Below are 17,384 nucleotides of genomic sequence, written 5' to 3'. Positions count from 1 at the left end.
AATTTTACTGCAGGATTCCTACTGATCCGACACAAGTGATCCAAAGTGAACTCTCTGTGATTCTCAGAGAAGCATCTGATGAAGGAGTCAAAGGCCCCAAAGAATAGAAGTTTTTGAAAAAGGATAACACTATAACGCCATTCCTTTACCTACTTAAGATCCATAAGGATGGAGACATGTCCCCCCAGGACACCCTATAGTGTCTGGCTGCGCTTCGGTTTTGGAACTGTGAGCACAATATGTTGATGTGTTTCTCAAGCTTCTTATGCAGTTGGTTCTATCCTATCTCAGAGATACCACAGACTTCAACAATAAGACTGAACATTCAGACTTTTGCTCGGACACTCAGATTAGTCACCCTTGCTGTGGTCTCATTGTGTACTCAAATTCCTCAAGAAGATGGGCTGGAAGCCATTGAAATCTACTTGGAGAAGAGGCAAAGGCCACATCATGTCCCTACTGAGTTTATTTTGAAGCTAGCTCGGTTTGACCTGAAAAGGAATTATTTCAGTTTTGATTAAAGCTTTTATATCCAAATAAAAGGGACTGCAATGGGTTGTCCCTTTGCTCCAGAGTTGGCTGTGTTGTACATGGTACAGGTTGAAGAGTGGTTCATTTATCATAACAATCCCTTTCTACAACAGATTTCCAATTGGCTAAGATGCATTGATGATATCTTTTGCATCTGGACCAGGTCTGAACAATCTTTTCAAAGATTTGGTGGATAGCTCAATAATAGATCCCCAGACATTAACAAATCTATTACTGTATATTTACATTGTTGTGGGCTGTCAATATTGATGCACATCTATTTGTTGTTTATTATCAGATCATTCTGGTTTCTTCTGTGTCTAGCAATGAACTTTATGGAATCTTAGTTAAAGTATGTTGCATAATGAATATTGATCACTTTGATTTAGTCACATGATCTTGGATTAAAACAAGTGTTTGTTAAAGAGTATTGTCAGCACTGGCACCCTTTTTGTTGCATGAACTCTCTAACAGTGGCATTTTCAGAATTAAGATTTAAAATTCGACTTCACCATACGTTGGAATTTTAAATTGTGATTCCATAGACACCAATCCTGTGGGTCCTACCCCTACCCAATTGGATATTATACTTACAAAATGCAATAAGGTAATACCAATGTTATCCAATGCCAAGTAGTAGTTAAAAACAAAGTTAAGAGTGTTTCACTTCTAGGATATGTACAAATTAGCAATACATGTTCTTTTTAAATACATTGCACCCTGCCCTTGGACTGTCCAGGGCCTACCTTAAGGATGGCCTATATGTTTTAAAAGGGCAGTTTGGGCCTAGCAAGAGGATTAACTTTCCAGGTCAACACGGCAGCTTAAAGCTGCAAACACAGGCTCTGCAACAGCAGGCTTGAGACATGTTTGAAGTGCTACTGAAGTGGGTGGCACAATCAGTGCTGCAGGTCCACTAGAAGCATTAAATTCTTTAAGCCACTGAGCACAGTTAGCACGATCTATTTTTGTACATGAAAGTAACTCTGACTTAAATTGAACACTTGACGGTGTTTCAGGGAAAGCTCCCACTTGTAGTACAAAGGGTATGTTTTGGTTTTCTAATAATGCCAGGAGTACTTGGCCAGTGCTTGCTATATATAGGAAAAACTAGAGCTGCTCAATTAAATTATAAGCATATATATACAGTGCATAACACAACACCGAAGTACCGAGTTAGCAGGACTCAATGAATCTATTAATCAACAGACAAAAAATGCTATTATGCATTGTTGCCCAATCAAACAGAATTAAATGGCAAGGAAGGCCTGTCAATTAGAAGAAGTGTCTCTTGTCCTACTCCACAAAATAAGCATTGTATATTAACTGTGTGTTTACTGGAATTGTTACACATATGCAATATTATCAGTCATGGAGGAATGTATTTCCTACACTGTACATGAATCGAAATGCCTTCAGATGAATTAGTGACAAGGGGCCATATGTATGAACACATTTTCCCATAGACATAGAATGGGTAAAAACCTTTGATACATCTGGCCCAAGGTTCCTAAAACAGATACAGAATGAATATGAAGCATCACCTACAGTAGATTTAGGAATGAAGAAACAGTAGCTCAGAGAGTTCTTGGTAATATTAAAAGTGATGGAGTACATCGGCCATTCACTAATGAGAATCTGCTACTCCACAAGATCAGCTAGAGGTGCAGTTACCTAAAATAATAACTCAAGTCTATGACTCCATAGGTAGAGGAACTGTAGGGTTGATAGCACAGAGACCCCGTTTGAAAGATAGGAAGCCGGAACCGCAGCAGTACTGAGTGGAGAGTATAAAGTTCACAGATAGATTTTAAAAGAAGCCACAATTTTATTGTAAACAAAAGGAACAGGGAAGAGATAGGAATGAAGTAAAAACTCAAAATCCTCTGAGCACTATTTTGATTTTTCACACGATCGTGAAGATAAGAAGACAGAATGAAGCAAAGGTACCTGTTCTTCCTTATGGCCTGACAAGGGACAAGCCTATCTGCAGGAAGTTGTGTATATCCATTTCACAGTTACAAACCCTGGTCAGCAAGTGGATGTTTTTCTCAGTATTGGGAATAATTATGATGAGTGCTTTCTTTTGTAGCAGGTCGATACACATTTGGAAAAGGGATTAAAAGGTTGCAATATGGGCTACAGCTGAGAGGGTTCTCTTGGCAAGTTGCCTAATAGAGTCCATTTACTTAGGGAATTACCTAATACTTCATATTTAGATGTTCCATGTGTACATGTATTAGGAACACTTCTTAGCATATTGAACGTGCTTGACGTGGAACGAGGTCAGTCTAAATGTTTCATGAAACTGCATGACTTATAGACCCGAGATGTCCTAGATTTGGAATTATGTAAGGATGACGAACATTATGGGAGGGGTTCTAATGCCCTGGTTCTGAATTTAAGTAAGATGAAAGTGGTGATGGTGCTTAAAATGATTTTTAAAGGTGCCAGTGTACAGTGTCCATTTTATATGGACATGTACATCTGAATTCATTGGGTGTATTTTCTCAGTGTCTAGATCACTGAAGAGAGGACTTAGGTGAAGATATCTCCGAATGTGATTGAATCAGGGTTCTGTTGTATGTTTCTATAGTACAAGAAGACATGCCACAATAACTATAGCCCCAAAATGACACTCGTAAACATGAAAAGATTAAGAGCGGGGAGTTATAAAAACATACTATTGTCGTATCAAAGACTAGTATTTTTGAAGAGAGGTGCCTGAAAGTATTTACCTTGTCATAGAGTTGGATGGTAAGGTGAGTTTTAAATGGCTAGAGGCTAAGTTATGGTTTGTTAAAGGATGTTTCTGACCATCTATAGGCAGGGCTATTGTATCATTGTATCACTCTATCCGCAGTTCCTTGCTTCATGTATTTGCAGGGGAACTGCTAGGTTCTGGGTGGAAGAGCCTGAGCTGGCTCATCCGTCAGACTTACACGATTTGGCCAGGCCAGATATACACCTCAATCCCACTTGGTAAATGCAAGGCACATCCTATTAAGGACAAGCCTTTAAATGTACGTTTTCTTTCATAGAGCCTCCATGAAATTCATGCCAGTCCCGTGCAGGAAATGCATCAATGGCCCCCATGCACAAGAAGAACGCTGCCTGTTCGACAGGGCCGTTCCTTGCAGAAACAAACCCTTGTTTTGTGGGTTTCAGAGAAACAAAAACAATGCGCAGTAGGTTGTCTTGACATGGTTACTCTCTTAGCATTACTGTTTTGTTGACACCCTTAGCATTACAGTTTTGGCGACTCTCTTAGCATTATAGTTTTGTCAGAGGACTCTCACCATGTCAACAGAAGCACTCACTTAATTAAACTGATGGTCATCCTCAGGGCGAACGGATGCAAGAGCCTCTGCCCAACCGGTGGGTGGCAGGCTACTGCCCAGCATACACTTGCTTCCATAAGCTTGATTGCAGCGTCATTGGATGAAGCATGTTCATATGAGACAGATACAGGTGTAGAGAGAGAGAGTGCATGCGCCAGTGTGCAGTAAAGGTAAAAGGTCCGACGCACTCCCAATACCTGTTGAATACAATAGCCTGGGTGACTACTTTAAATGTGTCCCATTCTACTAGTTTTAAAGAGACGGTGTCGCTGTTCTCTGCGAAGTAGTGGCAAATCTGGGTCTTCTGCTCTTCCCTAAAGACCGCATTGTAGGTAGTCACTTTAGAGTTGCGAGCTAGGGACTGGTGGCCTGGGGGAAGGCCCAATGGAGGTCTATGTAGTGGGCATTGTGATCTGAAATCACAGGGCCTAGGTAGCTGGATCGGTGTATGAGCGGAGTCAGAGAAGGTGAGCACATGAAGTGATCGGGTCTCACATTGAGTTTGTGAGGTACGGAGTAGAACGAGTAGAGTTTGTATGTGGGGCTGTGTAGTTGCCAAGCGTCAAGAAGGGACCATTGCTTTGCCCAAGTGTGGAAACGTATTGCTTGCATCTGAGGGAGGGAGCCGGGAAGCAAGGGGGTGGTATCTATCCAGAATAAGGTGTAGAACATAATTGTAATTGCCACCAAGCATCCAGAAACATGCAGTTTTATAGGCTAGGATGCAGGAGAGGCTGTCCCAGAATTTTGCCTGACATGAGTTGGGGGCATAGATACTGCCAGTAAGTAAAGAACAGCCGTCAAGGCGGCCCTCTAGGGTAAAATAGCCACCTTCGGTGTCAATTTTGTCATTGAGGACCTGATAGGGGACTCCAGGCCTAACCCAGATGAGAGTGCCACGGGCATATGCTGGTTATGTGATTGTGTGGATGTTGCCCCTCCAGCATTTGTGCAGGTGTTCTATTTCATCTTTTGCTATTGGGGTCTCCTGAAAGAGGTTTATATGCTCATTCAGGCATTTGTCTTAGGAGTACACCATGTATCTCTTGTGGCCTGTGTGCATGCCGCAAATGTTCAGTGTAAGTAGGCGGTTTGTGTTGTGTGTCAAAGGCATATTGCATGTGACGTAAGAGGTTCACTGGGAGGGGGAGGAGGCATCCCTTGCATTGTCCGCCACGGCCGTGTTCCCACCCATGGTATATGTGTGGGAGTGATGGTGTGAATTTGCCATTTTGTGAGTGGGGTATTGTGTTATGAGTGAGTGAGTGATCACATGAAACCGGGAACTCAAAACAGGTAGGACCTGTCATAACTACGGCACGCCCAAACATTATCATGATTATAAAGTCAACGAAGATTGTGGGAATGAGTACCTGTTGAGGTGTTGCGTCTAGTTGCAAGTGTCCAAAAGCAAGTATTATGGAAGTTTGCGGGTTTGCCGGTGGGAGTGGGGGCGGTGGGGGGTGCAGAAAACGGGGAGACTGCACCTGTGGTGTGCGATAGGTCAGATGGAGTAGAACCTTTTATAGCAGTGGTGCAGGGTAAAGACGACAAGGTAGAACAGCAAGATTTTTCAATAAACAACAATGAATAATGGATCTCCTTCCTATAAGGGTCGGATTGTGGTGGCATTTCGGAGCGAGTTGGGGAACTGTGTTGAGAGTTGTCTGAGAGGAGGGTGTCCTCATAGGCAGTGAAGAGGTGGAGGGCCCTTTTTGTCATCAATGGTGAAGGAGGTAGGGGCAATTGTCTGCTGCCTCTTGTAAGGCCCGGCGCCTGTTTTCGAAGATCTGTTCAAGGTTTGGAGTGTTGTTTTGGATGATCGCTGGATTTCTTGAGTAGCAGGTCAATTGCATCTCTTCCGTTTTGGTTTAGGCAAGGACTGCAGAGGTTTGTCTTGATCTGTTGATAGAGAGCCATAGTGTTGGTCCACTCAGTCCCAGGCCTCTTTTGGATCTGTAAAGAGAAATGTAGTGTTATCCACAATGAGTTTCAGACGGGCTTGGAAAAGAAGTGAGTTTTGGGCTAGGTGTTGGCGCAGACAATGTTTTATGCCTAAGAAGGATGTTCTTTGTTGTTGGTCTGCTCTTGTGTACTCTGGGAAAATCATAATTACTTTATCCTCTGCTCAGAGCTGTCCCTCTCATCGTGCGGCCCTGAGGATGGCATCACAGTCTTTAAAGTGTATTAGTTTTGCCAGCATGGGTCTTGGAGGGGACCCAGGAAGAGGGCGACGAGCGGGTACTCGATGAGCTCCCTCCTGCAAGAAGGGAGTGAGGTCTGATGTTGGGGTGAAGGTTTTAAACTATGCTTTTAGGTACTAAATGTGGGCCTTCCATCCCCTTCGGTATGCCTCGTATGCGAATGGTGCTTTGCGGGGTCTGCCTTCAGTGTCATCAGCTATGTCCTCCAGTTGGTGGATCCAGTCTTGTAATTCACGAACGGTCTGTTGGTTGGCGGTTACTATGGGGTGCAGGGTGGCCAATTGTTTCTTTCTGTCTGTTACCTTATTAGTGAGTTTGCGATGATCATTGCGAAGGAAGTGGAGGTCGGTAGCTAGGGCACTCAAGCGTGTTTCCATCGACACTCATGAGTGTTCTATGGCAGCCAGTATGAGATCCAGTTTGTCTGTTATATGCGGGTGGACCCTCTGGAAGGGTATCAGGCACAACGTGAGCAGTAGATGCTGGCGTCTGGGCCGTTGTAGCTGCTGCGGCCTAATGAAGCCTGCTGTGTGAGGTGAGAGACGTCTGTTTCAGAGGCATGAAGACCAGTAAGATATCATGGGGGTGCTTCCGAATGTCTCAGGTTCCAGGTGTATATATTAGGTGCCAGACAAAGTACTGTTGGGTAGCCTGTTGGTTGAGGCCGATAAGAGGGTACTTGTGACGTGAGTATGGTTCTCATGTCTGCTCCCAGGTGAGCGTTTTCATGCAGGTGGCAGGGGGAGTCCCCTGTGCATTGGCTTTGGGATGAAGAGTCTGTGCACACAGGGGAAGCGCACTGTAGGTGTTGCAGTCTGTGTGCCGCACGGGCAGTGGGGGGTGCCAGGGGGCCTCTTGGGCACTTGAATAGGCCTGGGGTTGCAGTAGGACCCCGATAGAAGGCCCCAGTCCTGGTCAGGAACAAGCCAGCATTGAGGGGTGCACCCATGAATCGTTGGAGGGGCTAACCCCACTTTGTTATGTATAGGCAACTGGTAATGAGGCAAAGAGAGGCACAAGGAACACAAGGTCCGGATAGATTTGGTGTGCTGTCCACTGAGTACAAGGCACCTGGGTTGTTGGTGGGAGGTCCGTAAAGTGAAGCGTGGACTTTCACTAAGGCTCCGGGTCACATACACATGGCGTTCCCCAGTAGTTACACTGCAGACGCACCAGTTTGCTCCCGGGCCCATCCACGTCTGCCCTGTGCCTCGATTATGGCGCCAATACTTTGGGGGGAGTTCTAATGGCCCCACCACCAGTAGACTGAGGCAAGGCCAGTGGAGCATTAGGTCACTGAGCTGTGTAGGATCTGTTCTTGATGGCGAGGACCCCCCCTTTGCATGTGTTCTGATACGAACGTCGAGAGCGAGGAGCAAAGTGAGGCCTCCCCGTGTAGGTAGAATTCGTGATTAGGGGAGGTAGGCGTGTCAGCAGAGATCGGGGAGCAGGTTCTGTTTGTAGATGATAAGCAGGTTCTCTATTAGGTGGCAGCCGCCATGTCTGTGCGGGCTATTACCGCTCCCCCACCTTATTGACTCCGAAACCAAGACTCTGATGCGAGGATTATTAGGTCCTGGGATAACAGGTAGAGGCTGGTGACAGTGCAAGGCTGGTGCACTGTGTGCACCAGGGGCCCGCTGTTGCAGCCCACCTGGTGCTCTTGGGCCCTTCACGTGGCTCTGGGTGCCTTGCGCCGCTGTGCCTCAGGAGAGGTGGACTGGGTGGAATGGCAGTACAGGTATTTTGTTGAGATGGGGGGCTTTCTCCCCTCCCACTACTGCAGTCTCGGCAGGCGGGAGCACTCAGCAACCCAAGCCACGGCTCCAACAGTTCATTCTGGGCCCTTGCAGCCTAATCGCAGGGGGGAGGGGCTGGCACATCCGGCAGCTTATGCGTCTCTCCTAGGGTTTGCAACAGAGTGGCCGCTAGAGCGTCCCCCGATGGTCACAAGATGAGGTCCTAGGGCAGGATGGGTGATGATGTGCTGGCGGGCGGAGGGAGCTTCAACGACTTGTGTCTGCCACCTTGACTAGCTCAACCGTGATTGTTCCTTTTAATACGATTTTAAGTTTAGCAATTCTTTGAAATGATATGTTTGTAGTCTAGCCAAGCATATTTGCCATACCATGGCCATTTTTTCTGAAAATATGCCTCTTGCTGTTTAAATATATAAAAGACAAAATATGTTTATTCTTGTAACTTTTGTTTTATTTGTTTTCCTTGTTCCTGACTGTGTCAGCGTTTGGTGTCTGTCGGCTTGGATGCAAAGAACACAATATGCGTATGGGACTGGAAGAAAGGAAAGATGTTGTCCATGGCTCCCGGTCACACGGACAGGGTAACTACTCAGACTTTATGGGCAGAATATTCATGTGGGAACTTCTATTTCTGTTCAGAAATGGTGACTAGAGTTACACGTAAATGTAGTAGTAGATATACACCTTAGTAAATATGCACATGTGTATTTACCTCTGAGAATTGAGCCATACTTGTATAGAATTATCGGCTGCTTACCTCAGAAGGCAAGGCATTTTTTTATCAGAATACAGTCTGCTCAAGAGCTGTTACAGTGGATAGTAAGTACTGGTGTTTTTACCCTAGGATTCAGTTACTTTAGTCCTTTTTCACATATGTCCTTCTGGAGGATCACATCCAGAGAGACTGAATAGGGAAATGGAAACTAATAGTCAGCCATTCGTACAATAGTGGTTTAACTCTATGCAGAAGAATTTCGAAAGCATCATGGCCCAAATATTCTTCACTACAGATATATGGCAGACATTAGTGAAGTATCTTGGAACTTTGAAACAAATGATTATCTATGCTTAGAACTATTTACAACTAGGAGGCATTGCAGACTTTAACAGATGATAACTATCCACGTGTGAGAGGTATAAGACATCCACAGCAAGCTTGTCAATTATTCACATCTGTTCTTAAGAATAAAATAAAATATTTAACAATGAAAAATGTGTACATTTACTGTAGTCTTTGCTTTCTTCTGGAGGTAATTAAGAGGGGGCATGGATTATGAGCTTAACGGTGGTACATTGGGGTTAGTCTGGTGCCCAAAGATATGACATGTTGAATGCTGGCCTGCAATTTATTCACAATAAAGACATGCTCTAGAATTATGAACTAAAGATGGGATTTATTTAGTTCCGGTAGCTCTTGCTGACTATTGACCTATATTTATTGTGATACATTTCAAGTATAATGTGCAACAAATGTCTCAACTAAAATTAGCTTGTAGGCACCTATGAAAGCTACATGAACTGCATATGCCACTGATTACCAAAACAGTAAACAAACAAGCAGACACAAGTATACATCAAACAAATACACAAATTATGAAATATTTCAACAAAAAAAAAGCAAAAATCGAAATTTGAATGGGAAGGTTGGAGCTTTTCCAAGTGTAATTTTATTTCTTAATGCCGAGCGATAGGCTAGGCTCTAACTTAATAATTTGGGCCTGATTATGAGTGCAGGATGACCCGTCCTCCAAACTTCTGACGGGGAGTTTGTCGCCTTACTGGCTACCTCCCCGCTGGGCCCATTACGACTTTCCCGTTGGGCTGACGGGCAGAAACCAAGGTTTTCGCCTGTCAGCCTAATGGGAAAGTGGTGGAAGCATTGTCGCAGGCTCATAATCGAGCGGGAGGCAATGCTGGCGCCCACAGGGGGCACAAGCACCCTCTCAATGCTCAGCATTGCAAGGGTGCTGGTCAGGGAGACCTCTGCATTGCCCATGCCAAGTGAATGCCAGCCTTTTCATGGCCGTGAAACTGCCATTACAAAGGCTGGTGGAGAACCAGATCGTGATCAGCAGGCGGCGCTTCATGCAGCGCCGCCCTGGCTAATTGCAACCTGCACCCTCTGCCAACCAGGCAAAATCACCTTTCCCGGCAGAGACGGCGGTACCCTGGTGGTCTGACCGCCAGGGTCGTAATGTGGCGGTGAGACTGCTATAGCTATGGCGCTCCTGACCGCCACCGTGAGTCTGGCGGTCTAGTGACCGTCAGACTCGTAATCAGGCCCCTTGTCTTTTTCTCTTAATGCATGCTCTCTTTTTGTCAGTTCATACTAGTGCTTCAGTCAAGACTACCAGCCATACCAGATTCTGTCTGATGTACTCACGATTCTCCCACAATTGGGACAAGGATACTAACTTAATTTATAGCTCCCAATTTAAAATTCCTTCAAATTTACGGAGAATTTAAAAATTGAGTTTTCAATGTTGCTTTTTTTGTGAACAAATACTTTATTAAACTGCTACTAGTTGATTTTTCTAGTTTTCCAGTTGTGGGCCCTTGGAGTAGGCGTTGCAGACCCCCAGGGATCCACAGACCTCATGTTAAGAATCACTGGTCTAAGCAGTAAATTCATGTGCAGTGACATATAACCAGACAGCATGAAAGGCTTGAGTACTGAACACAAGAACTGTTCAATTGTCTCGTAATTAATGATCATTGCAAAGATGTAGTTATTGCGTCTAGAATTTATTTGCATTTACAATGTATGATATACTTGCATTTTATGCTTTGGAATTACCTACACATCGATAGCGACATTGACTTTTTGAAATACTTGAAGAATTATTTGTTAGTAGGCTGTAGTTTAGGTGTTAGTACTGTAGAGCTGAACTATTTGTAGCTCAACAGTATGATAGAATTAGATGCTGGATCTTGAAACTCGTAATGGCTGGAAGCAGTTATAGGCTAAGGTAATAATTTGGGAAAATTCCTACTTGGAAATGCACTGTTGTGTTTTTGTGTTCAGTGACAAATTACGGTAATCCATGGACATTTTTGACCAAAGAAAATAATAGTTTGCCCTGGGTTTTCACCGTGCAGTTGACAAAGACACTGCTGACTTCGGAAGTATACCATAAACCTAGTGCAAAAGTATTGCTGAATTATAAACAAACTTGAAAGGTATTCATAGCTCACCTTGCTATAACTGTGAGCATTGAAGAGTTTTGTATTTTGCCTGAGATTCACCTTCAATGCACTCAAAGCATTATAAAGTTAAGACCTCATATAGAAGTGGTCTATAATGAGAGAGCATCCAAAAATTAAAGGATGTCCCATCTGCCCACCTCTTGAAATCTCTGCCTAATTTAGAGAGTAGGGATGATGAAATTCTTGACAAAGGAGCTGCAGCCTACTCGACCTTTGGGAAAACTGTTGCATGGAACACCCACTGTTGGAAAAAGCATCAAAGGGCCTTCTTTTGCTGCCACCTTCCAATGCTGTTTTTCCTGGCTGTTTTCTTGTGATGGGCTGCCATGCACAGGCAAAATGACCCCCATCCTTAGGAGAAAAGTCCCAGAGGGCCAAGAAATGACTTACTGAGAGTCCACACCTTTTGGGATATGTCTTTGGAAAATTAAAAAAGAAGCTGTAGGATCTGCCATGCTGTCACTGCTAGGCAAACCACCCATCACTATTTGTTTCCTGAAATGACTTCCTACTTGGAGGCAGGTACTGCATCATGGAATAGAAAGTACCCGATCTGCGACCTTGGATATGGGCCATCGACCTTGATTTGTCCCTTGGAAGCAGCGCCATCACCACTCAAGCAGTACAGCATCTGGTTCTGCATACACTAAATAACTAATTCAATTGCTATGCTAGGTGTTTTACAGAGCTGAAAGATGTTATAGACGCTCATTTCATACTACACTTGACAACTGTCTACTGTTGTCAGGTACATATGTGCTGGACATGAGAATTAGTTAGAGCTCATCATCATTTTAAACTTAAATACTGCACCTGGGATTTACAATTGTAAGGAATCAAAATCTATATTAAAATGGTTGACATATAGAATAAAAACATTTACTCTGTTGAAATGTTAGAAATTGGGTTTTTGGTTGGCTGTCAGTTTGCACTCTGTCCAAGCAGGGACCCTCACTCTAGTCAGGGTAAGGGAGTTATACTCCTATGACAACCCCTGCTCACCCACTTGGTAGCTTGGCACAAACAGTCAGGCTTATCTCAACGGCAATGTGTAAAGTATTTGTACAAACACACACACAGCAATACAGTGAAAACACTACAAAATGGACACCACACCAGTTTAGAAAAATAGGTAATATTTATTTAAATCAAGCAAGACCAAAACGACAAAAATCCAGCATACACCAGTCAAGATATGAATTTTCCAAACAAACCATGGAAGTGTTGATTTTACACAAAGTACCTGGTTTGCAACAAAAATAAAGCTGCACAGGCGAGCGTGCATCGAAAAAGTCAGCAATGTGTTGATTCCTAACTCACAAGTGAGGATGTGCGTCGTTCCTTCTTTGGTCAGGTAGGCGATGTGTGGCGATGTGGTGTTTTCTTCTCCCACAAGAGAGCGATGAGTCGATTTCCGGACATGGCACCTCGGATCCACGCAGGGTCATGATGACTTTGACGCCCAGCGACAATGTGTAAGAAATCCGGTCGCACGGTGTTGGAAAACCGCACTGCATGGAGTTTTGCGTCGTTATCAGCAGCTGCAATTGGGTGTTGTCATTTCTCCAGCCACGATGCATCAACCTCCCAGCCGTGATGCAAGTCTGGGGTCAATTTCAGCTGGGTTGCAGGTGGTCGTCAAAATTTTTCCCATGCGGCTGTCTGTGCGCGGATTTCCGTCCTTTTTCTACCAGCTTCACCTTTCAAGGGCCTGGGGACTGGATAGGGCACCACTTGGCAGGGCAGTAGTCTCAGCAGAGTGTCCAGGTGCTGGCAGAAGAAGTCTCTGATGGCCCTGAGACTTCAAAACAGGAGGCAAGCTCAATCCAAGCCCCTGGAGATTCTTCTGAAGCAGGAATACACCACAAAGTCCAGTCTTTGTCCACTTTCACAGGCAGAAGCAGCAACTGCAGGATAGCCCAACAAAACACAGTCACAGGCAGGGGCAGCACTTCTCAGCTCTTCTCCTTGGCAGAGGTTCCTCTTGGTTCCAGCAGTGCTCTAAAAATCTGGAGTTTTGGGTCCACTACTTACACCCCTTTCTGCCTTTGAAGTAGGCAAACTTCAAAGGAAAGTATCTGTTGTTCACAAGATCCTGCCTTGCCCAGGTCTAGCTCCAAATTCACTCCAGGTGGTTGGAGACTGCATTGTGTGAGTGCAGACACAGCCCATTCAGGTTTAAGTGACCACTCCTCTCTCCACTCTAGCCAGATGGCTCATCAGGATATGCAGGTTACACCCCAGCTCCCTTTGTGTCACTTTCTAGAGGGAATTCACAAACTGTGAGTTTGACCCAGACAGAGAATACACAAGCAGGAAGAGTCACAGAAGGGTTAAAGCAAAAAAATGTCTACTTCCTAAAAGTGGCACTTTCAAACTAACAATTTAAAAACCATCTTTATTAAAAGATGTATTTTTCAAATGTGAGTTCAGAGACCCCAAACTCCAAATGTCTATCTGCTCTCAGTGGAAAACTACACTTTAAGGATATTTAAAGGCAGCCTCAATGTTAACCTATGTGAGAGGTAGGCCTTGCAACAGTGAAAAACAAATTTGGCAGTATTTCACTGTTAGGACATGTAAAACACATCAGTACGTGTCCCACCTTTAACATACTCTGCACCCTGCCCATGAGGCTACCTAGCACCTACCTTATGGGTGCCTTACATGTATAAAAAGGGAATGTTTGGGCCTGGCAAGTGGATACACTTGCCAGGTCGAATTGGCAGTTTAAAACTACACACACAGTCACTGCAGTGGCAGGTCTGAGCTATGTTTACAGGGTGGGCCACACATATGGGTGGCACAATCAGTTCTGCAGGCTGTTAGAAATGGGGTCTGTAGTTGGCAGGGGTATACAGCCTTGCCCAATAGGGACCACAATCCTAGTCAGGGTAAGTCACACACAGTCCAAATTATCCTGTGCCGATCCTCTAGTAGCTTGGCACTGAGCAGTCAGGCTTAACTTAGAAGGCAATGTGTAAAGTATTTGTGCAATAAATCATGAAGTAACAGTGAAAACACCCCAAAAATACACCACACAGGTTTAGAAAAATAGATAATATTTATCTGAATAAAATAAGGTGAAAATGATAAAGATTCAATAAGCATAAGTTGTTATCACTTTTACAGGTTAAAAAAGAGTCATAAATCTTAGAAATCATCAGTTATCTCTTGATCACACAAAGTAACCCCAAAGACAGTAGAGTAGGAGATATGTGGAAAAATAAGGTGTGCGTCAGATTTTCCGGCGTTACACAGACATTGCGTCATTTATTTCCACACTGCAAGGGGCTTTGTGCAGTTTCTCAGCGTGGAGTCTTGGTTCCTCATTGCGATGCAGGGATCTTTTTGATGCTCAGGGACGATGCGGGGAAATCCTGGGCACGCTGGTAGAAGTTACAGGCATTGCTGCGATCCTGTAGGGGGATGTGTTGAATTTCTTGTCGCACGGCAGGCGCAGCATCGGTTTCCACTTGGGGAATCGCCTGTGTTGTTCCTGTTCGGCTGTGCGGTGATCCGGTAGGGCTCTGAGGCAAGTTTTCTGTCGCAAGGCAGGCGCTGCATCGAATCCTCAGTCGGGAAGTCGGGCTGCCTCATTACGGTTTGGCTGTGCGGAAATTTCTTGGTCGCAAAATGGCTGTGCAGCGTTTCCGGCAGGCTGTGCGTCTATTTTCGGCACACAAGGAATTTCCTGAAGAGATGAAGCCTTTTTGGCCCTGAGACGTCAGAAAACAGGAGGCAAGCTCAATCCAAGACCTTGAAGAGCACTTCTCAACAAAGTCAGAGAGCAGCAGGGCAGCAGTCCTTCTCAGCAAAGCCATCCAAATGAGTCCTTTGGCAGCCAGACAGTTTCTAATGACAGGTTGCCAGTTCAGGTCCAGAAGTGTCTGAGTTGGTGGGGTCAGAGACCCAGTAAATATACCCAAAGATACCAGGGCCACAGGGCAGAAAAAATCCTCCCCATGTGCTGGAGTCACCCTACACACCTGACCGGTGTACTGCTCTGGGGAAACTAGTCTTTCCACCAACATGGTATGAATAGCTCCGGGGCTCCCCAGAACAGTGACTGGGACCCCTTTCACTCCCACCTGGTGTAAGTGACGACTCCCACCCTCAGGGATCACCAGCTCACCCTCTGAGTCTATCTCCCAACTGAGAGAAATTAGGGCATGGTCTGTGACCTGCCCCTGGGGACTACTTTCCCCTAAGGCCACATTCGCCACCCCTGTAGAGGTCCCACCAGTGAGTGGTTTCTTTGGACATACAGAGACCCCCTGCTTATATCCTAGCAGGGAGCACTCAAAGCAGAAGGGTTGGAAATGGGGTGCCCTGGGCCAGTGCCCACCAGAATCACCACCCTGATTCTGAGGTGGGGCATGGGAACCCTTTCCTCCGCCCTTATTCTGGGACTTGTCTGGGTCATCTTTAACCTCCCCCTCACTCTGTTGGGGGGAACTGGAACCACCCTTCTTGGGGTCACTCCAAGGTACCTTTTAGGACACTCTGATGCTAGCCCAGAGGTCTGCCTCCTCATGAAGCTTCCTGGGATTAGTCAGCTCACTGTCAATCAAGTGCTGGCGTAACTCTTTAAAGCAAATACTGAGCATATGTTCTCTCAGGATCGAATTATATAAACCCATATAATTGGTTACTTTACTGCTTCGCACCCATCCTTTTAGTGCCTTGCTAGAAGAATCATAAAAGTCTACCCAAGTTTGGTTGGAAAGCTTGGTACGGTCCCTGAACATCTGGCGATACTTGTCAGGGATCAATCCAAACTTGGCAATTGAAAAGGTTTCATGAGCGGGTATGTGCCCTGGTCCTTCTTTCTAATGTGAGGAATGTGTCCCTCCCAATTACTGGCACATGTTTCCACAAGCCCACCCCCCCCATTGCTCTTCAGGAACCCCATGAGCCCTTAGTGCAACTTCATAGGCATCAAACCATTTGTCAATGTCATCTTCCACAACATTACTTGGCACCACATCTTTGGGTATACAAACCTTTTTGTCCCCAGCAGGTCCTGCATATAAGCTGCCATCATCACTGCTGGACTCAGACTGCCTAGACCTGAGCTCCGGCTCTTTCAGACTCAGTTCATGAGCCAAAAACAAGTTTATTTTCAGCCAAGGCCCTTTCAGCCTCAGCTTGATTGGCTTCTCTCTCAGCCTGTTTGGCTGCTCTCTCAGCCTCTCTTTCTGCTCTGCTCTTCTCTGTCTCCATATTTAATATGGCCAACTACAGTTGAAACTCTCTCTCCTCCCTCCTTTACTCTGCGGTCAGGACGTGTCTTGAGAAACTGCTTCCTGGTTTAGCAGAGGGCACAGATCCGGTGGTGTCACCCCCCCAGTGCTGTTGACAAATCCTCCAGAGAGCCATCCTCTTGCTCGCCCAACTCAACATTCTCTTGTGAACAGACTTCTGTGCAAACCCTCAGCGCATTTTGGTACTCCTCCTTCTTGGAGGCACCCCTGGTTACTCCCATCCCATTGCAGAACCCTTTCAGCTGGCAGACCGTGTATGCCTCCAACTTAGCTATGTCAAACTCTCCAGCTCCTCCTTGAGACCCAGCCAGAGACATGTTGTATATGATTAGATTAAAATGTCAAGCAGAAAAATTGCAGCAAATAGAGAACAAATCAAACTGACCTTTAACTGTGGGTAGGTAGTGAACACATAGCTATTGTATGTCTCTGCACAAACACAAGTCCTATCCTCACCGCTGATCACCAGTGTTAGAAATGGGGTCTCTAGATGGCAGGGGTATACACCCTTGTCCAAATAGGGACCACAATCCTAGTCAGGGTAAGTCACACACAATCCAAATTATCCTGTGCCCACCCTTTGGTAGCTTGGCACTGAGCAGTCAGGCTTAACTTAGAAGGCAATGTGTAAAGTATTTGTGCAATAAATCATACAGTAACACAGTGAAAACAGCACAGTAATACACCACACAGGTTTAGAAAATAGATAATATTTATCTGAATAAAATAAGATCAAAACGATAAAGATTCAATAAGCACAAGTTGAATTATCACTTTTGCAGGTTTAAAAAGAGTCTTAAATCGTAGAAATCAACAGTTGTCTCTTGCTTAAACAAAGTACCTGGTTTACGTCAAAAATAACACACACGGAGACCGCAGAGGAGGAGATGCGTGGAAAAATATGGTGTGTGGGGGATTTTCTGACGCGACACAGACGTTGTGTTGCCATGTCACAAGGGGCTTTGCGTCGTTTCTCTGCGTGCAGTCTTGGTTCCTCACTGCGATGCGGGGATCTTTTTGACGCCCAGGGACGATGTGAAGAAATCCTGGGCTTGCTGAAAGAAGTCTCAGGCA

At 45.1% G+C, this 17,384-nt stretch overlaps 1 protein-coding gene across 1 annotated transcript in view; it reads left to right on the top strand.

Moving 5' to 3' along the window:
• The window catches only part of EML5 (EMAP like 5), a 1,994,219-nt gene that overhangs the window by 384,433 nt on the left and 1,592,402 nt on the right, over positions 1 to 17,384 (top strand). Inside the window, exon 3 of the mRNA XM_069208148.1 lies at positions 8,319 to 8,417. Within this exon, the coding sequence (XP_069064249.1) occupies positions 8,319 to 8,417 (99 nt within the window). The remainder of the gene's footprint in view (positions 1 to 8,318; positions 8,418 to 17,384) is intronic.

Source organism: Pleurodeles waltl, chromosome 9 (genome assembly GCF_031143425.1).
Source record: "Pleurodeles waltl isolate 20211129_DDA chromosome 9, aPleWal1.hap1.20221129, whole genome shotgun sequence".
Classification (NCBI taxonomy): domain Eukaryota; kingdom Metazoa; phylum Chordata; class Amphibia; order Caudata; family Salamandridae; genus Pleurodeles; species Pleurodeles waltl.
Note: the sequence above shows the minus strand (reverse complement) of the source record. Positions and strands in the feature narration are given on the sequence as shown.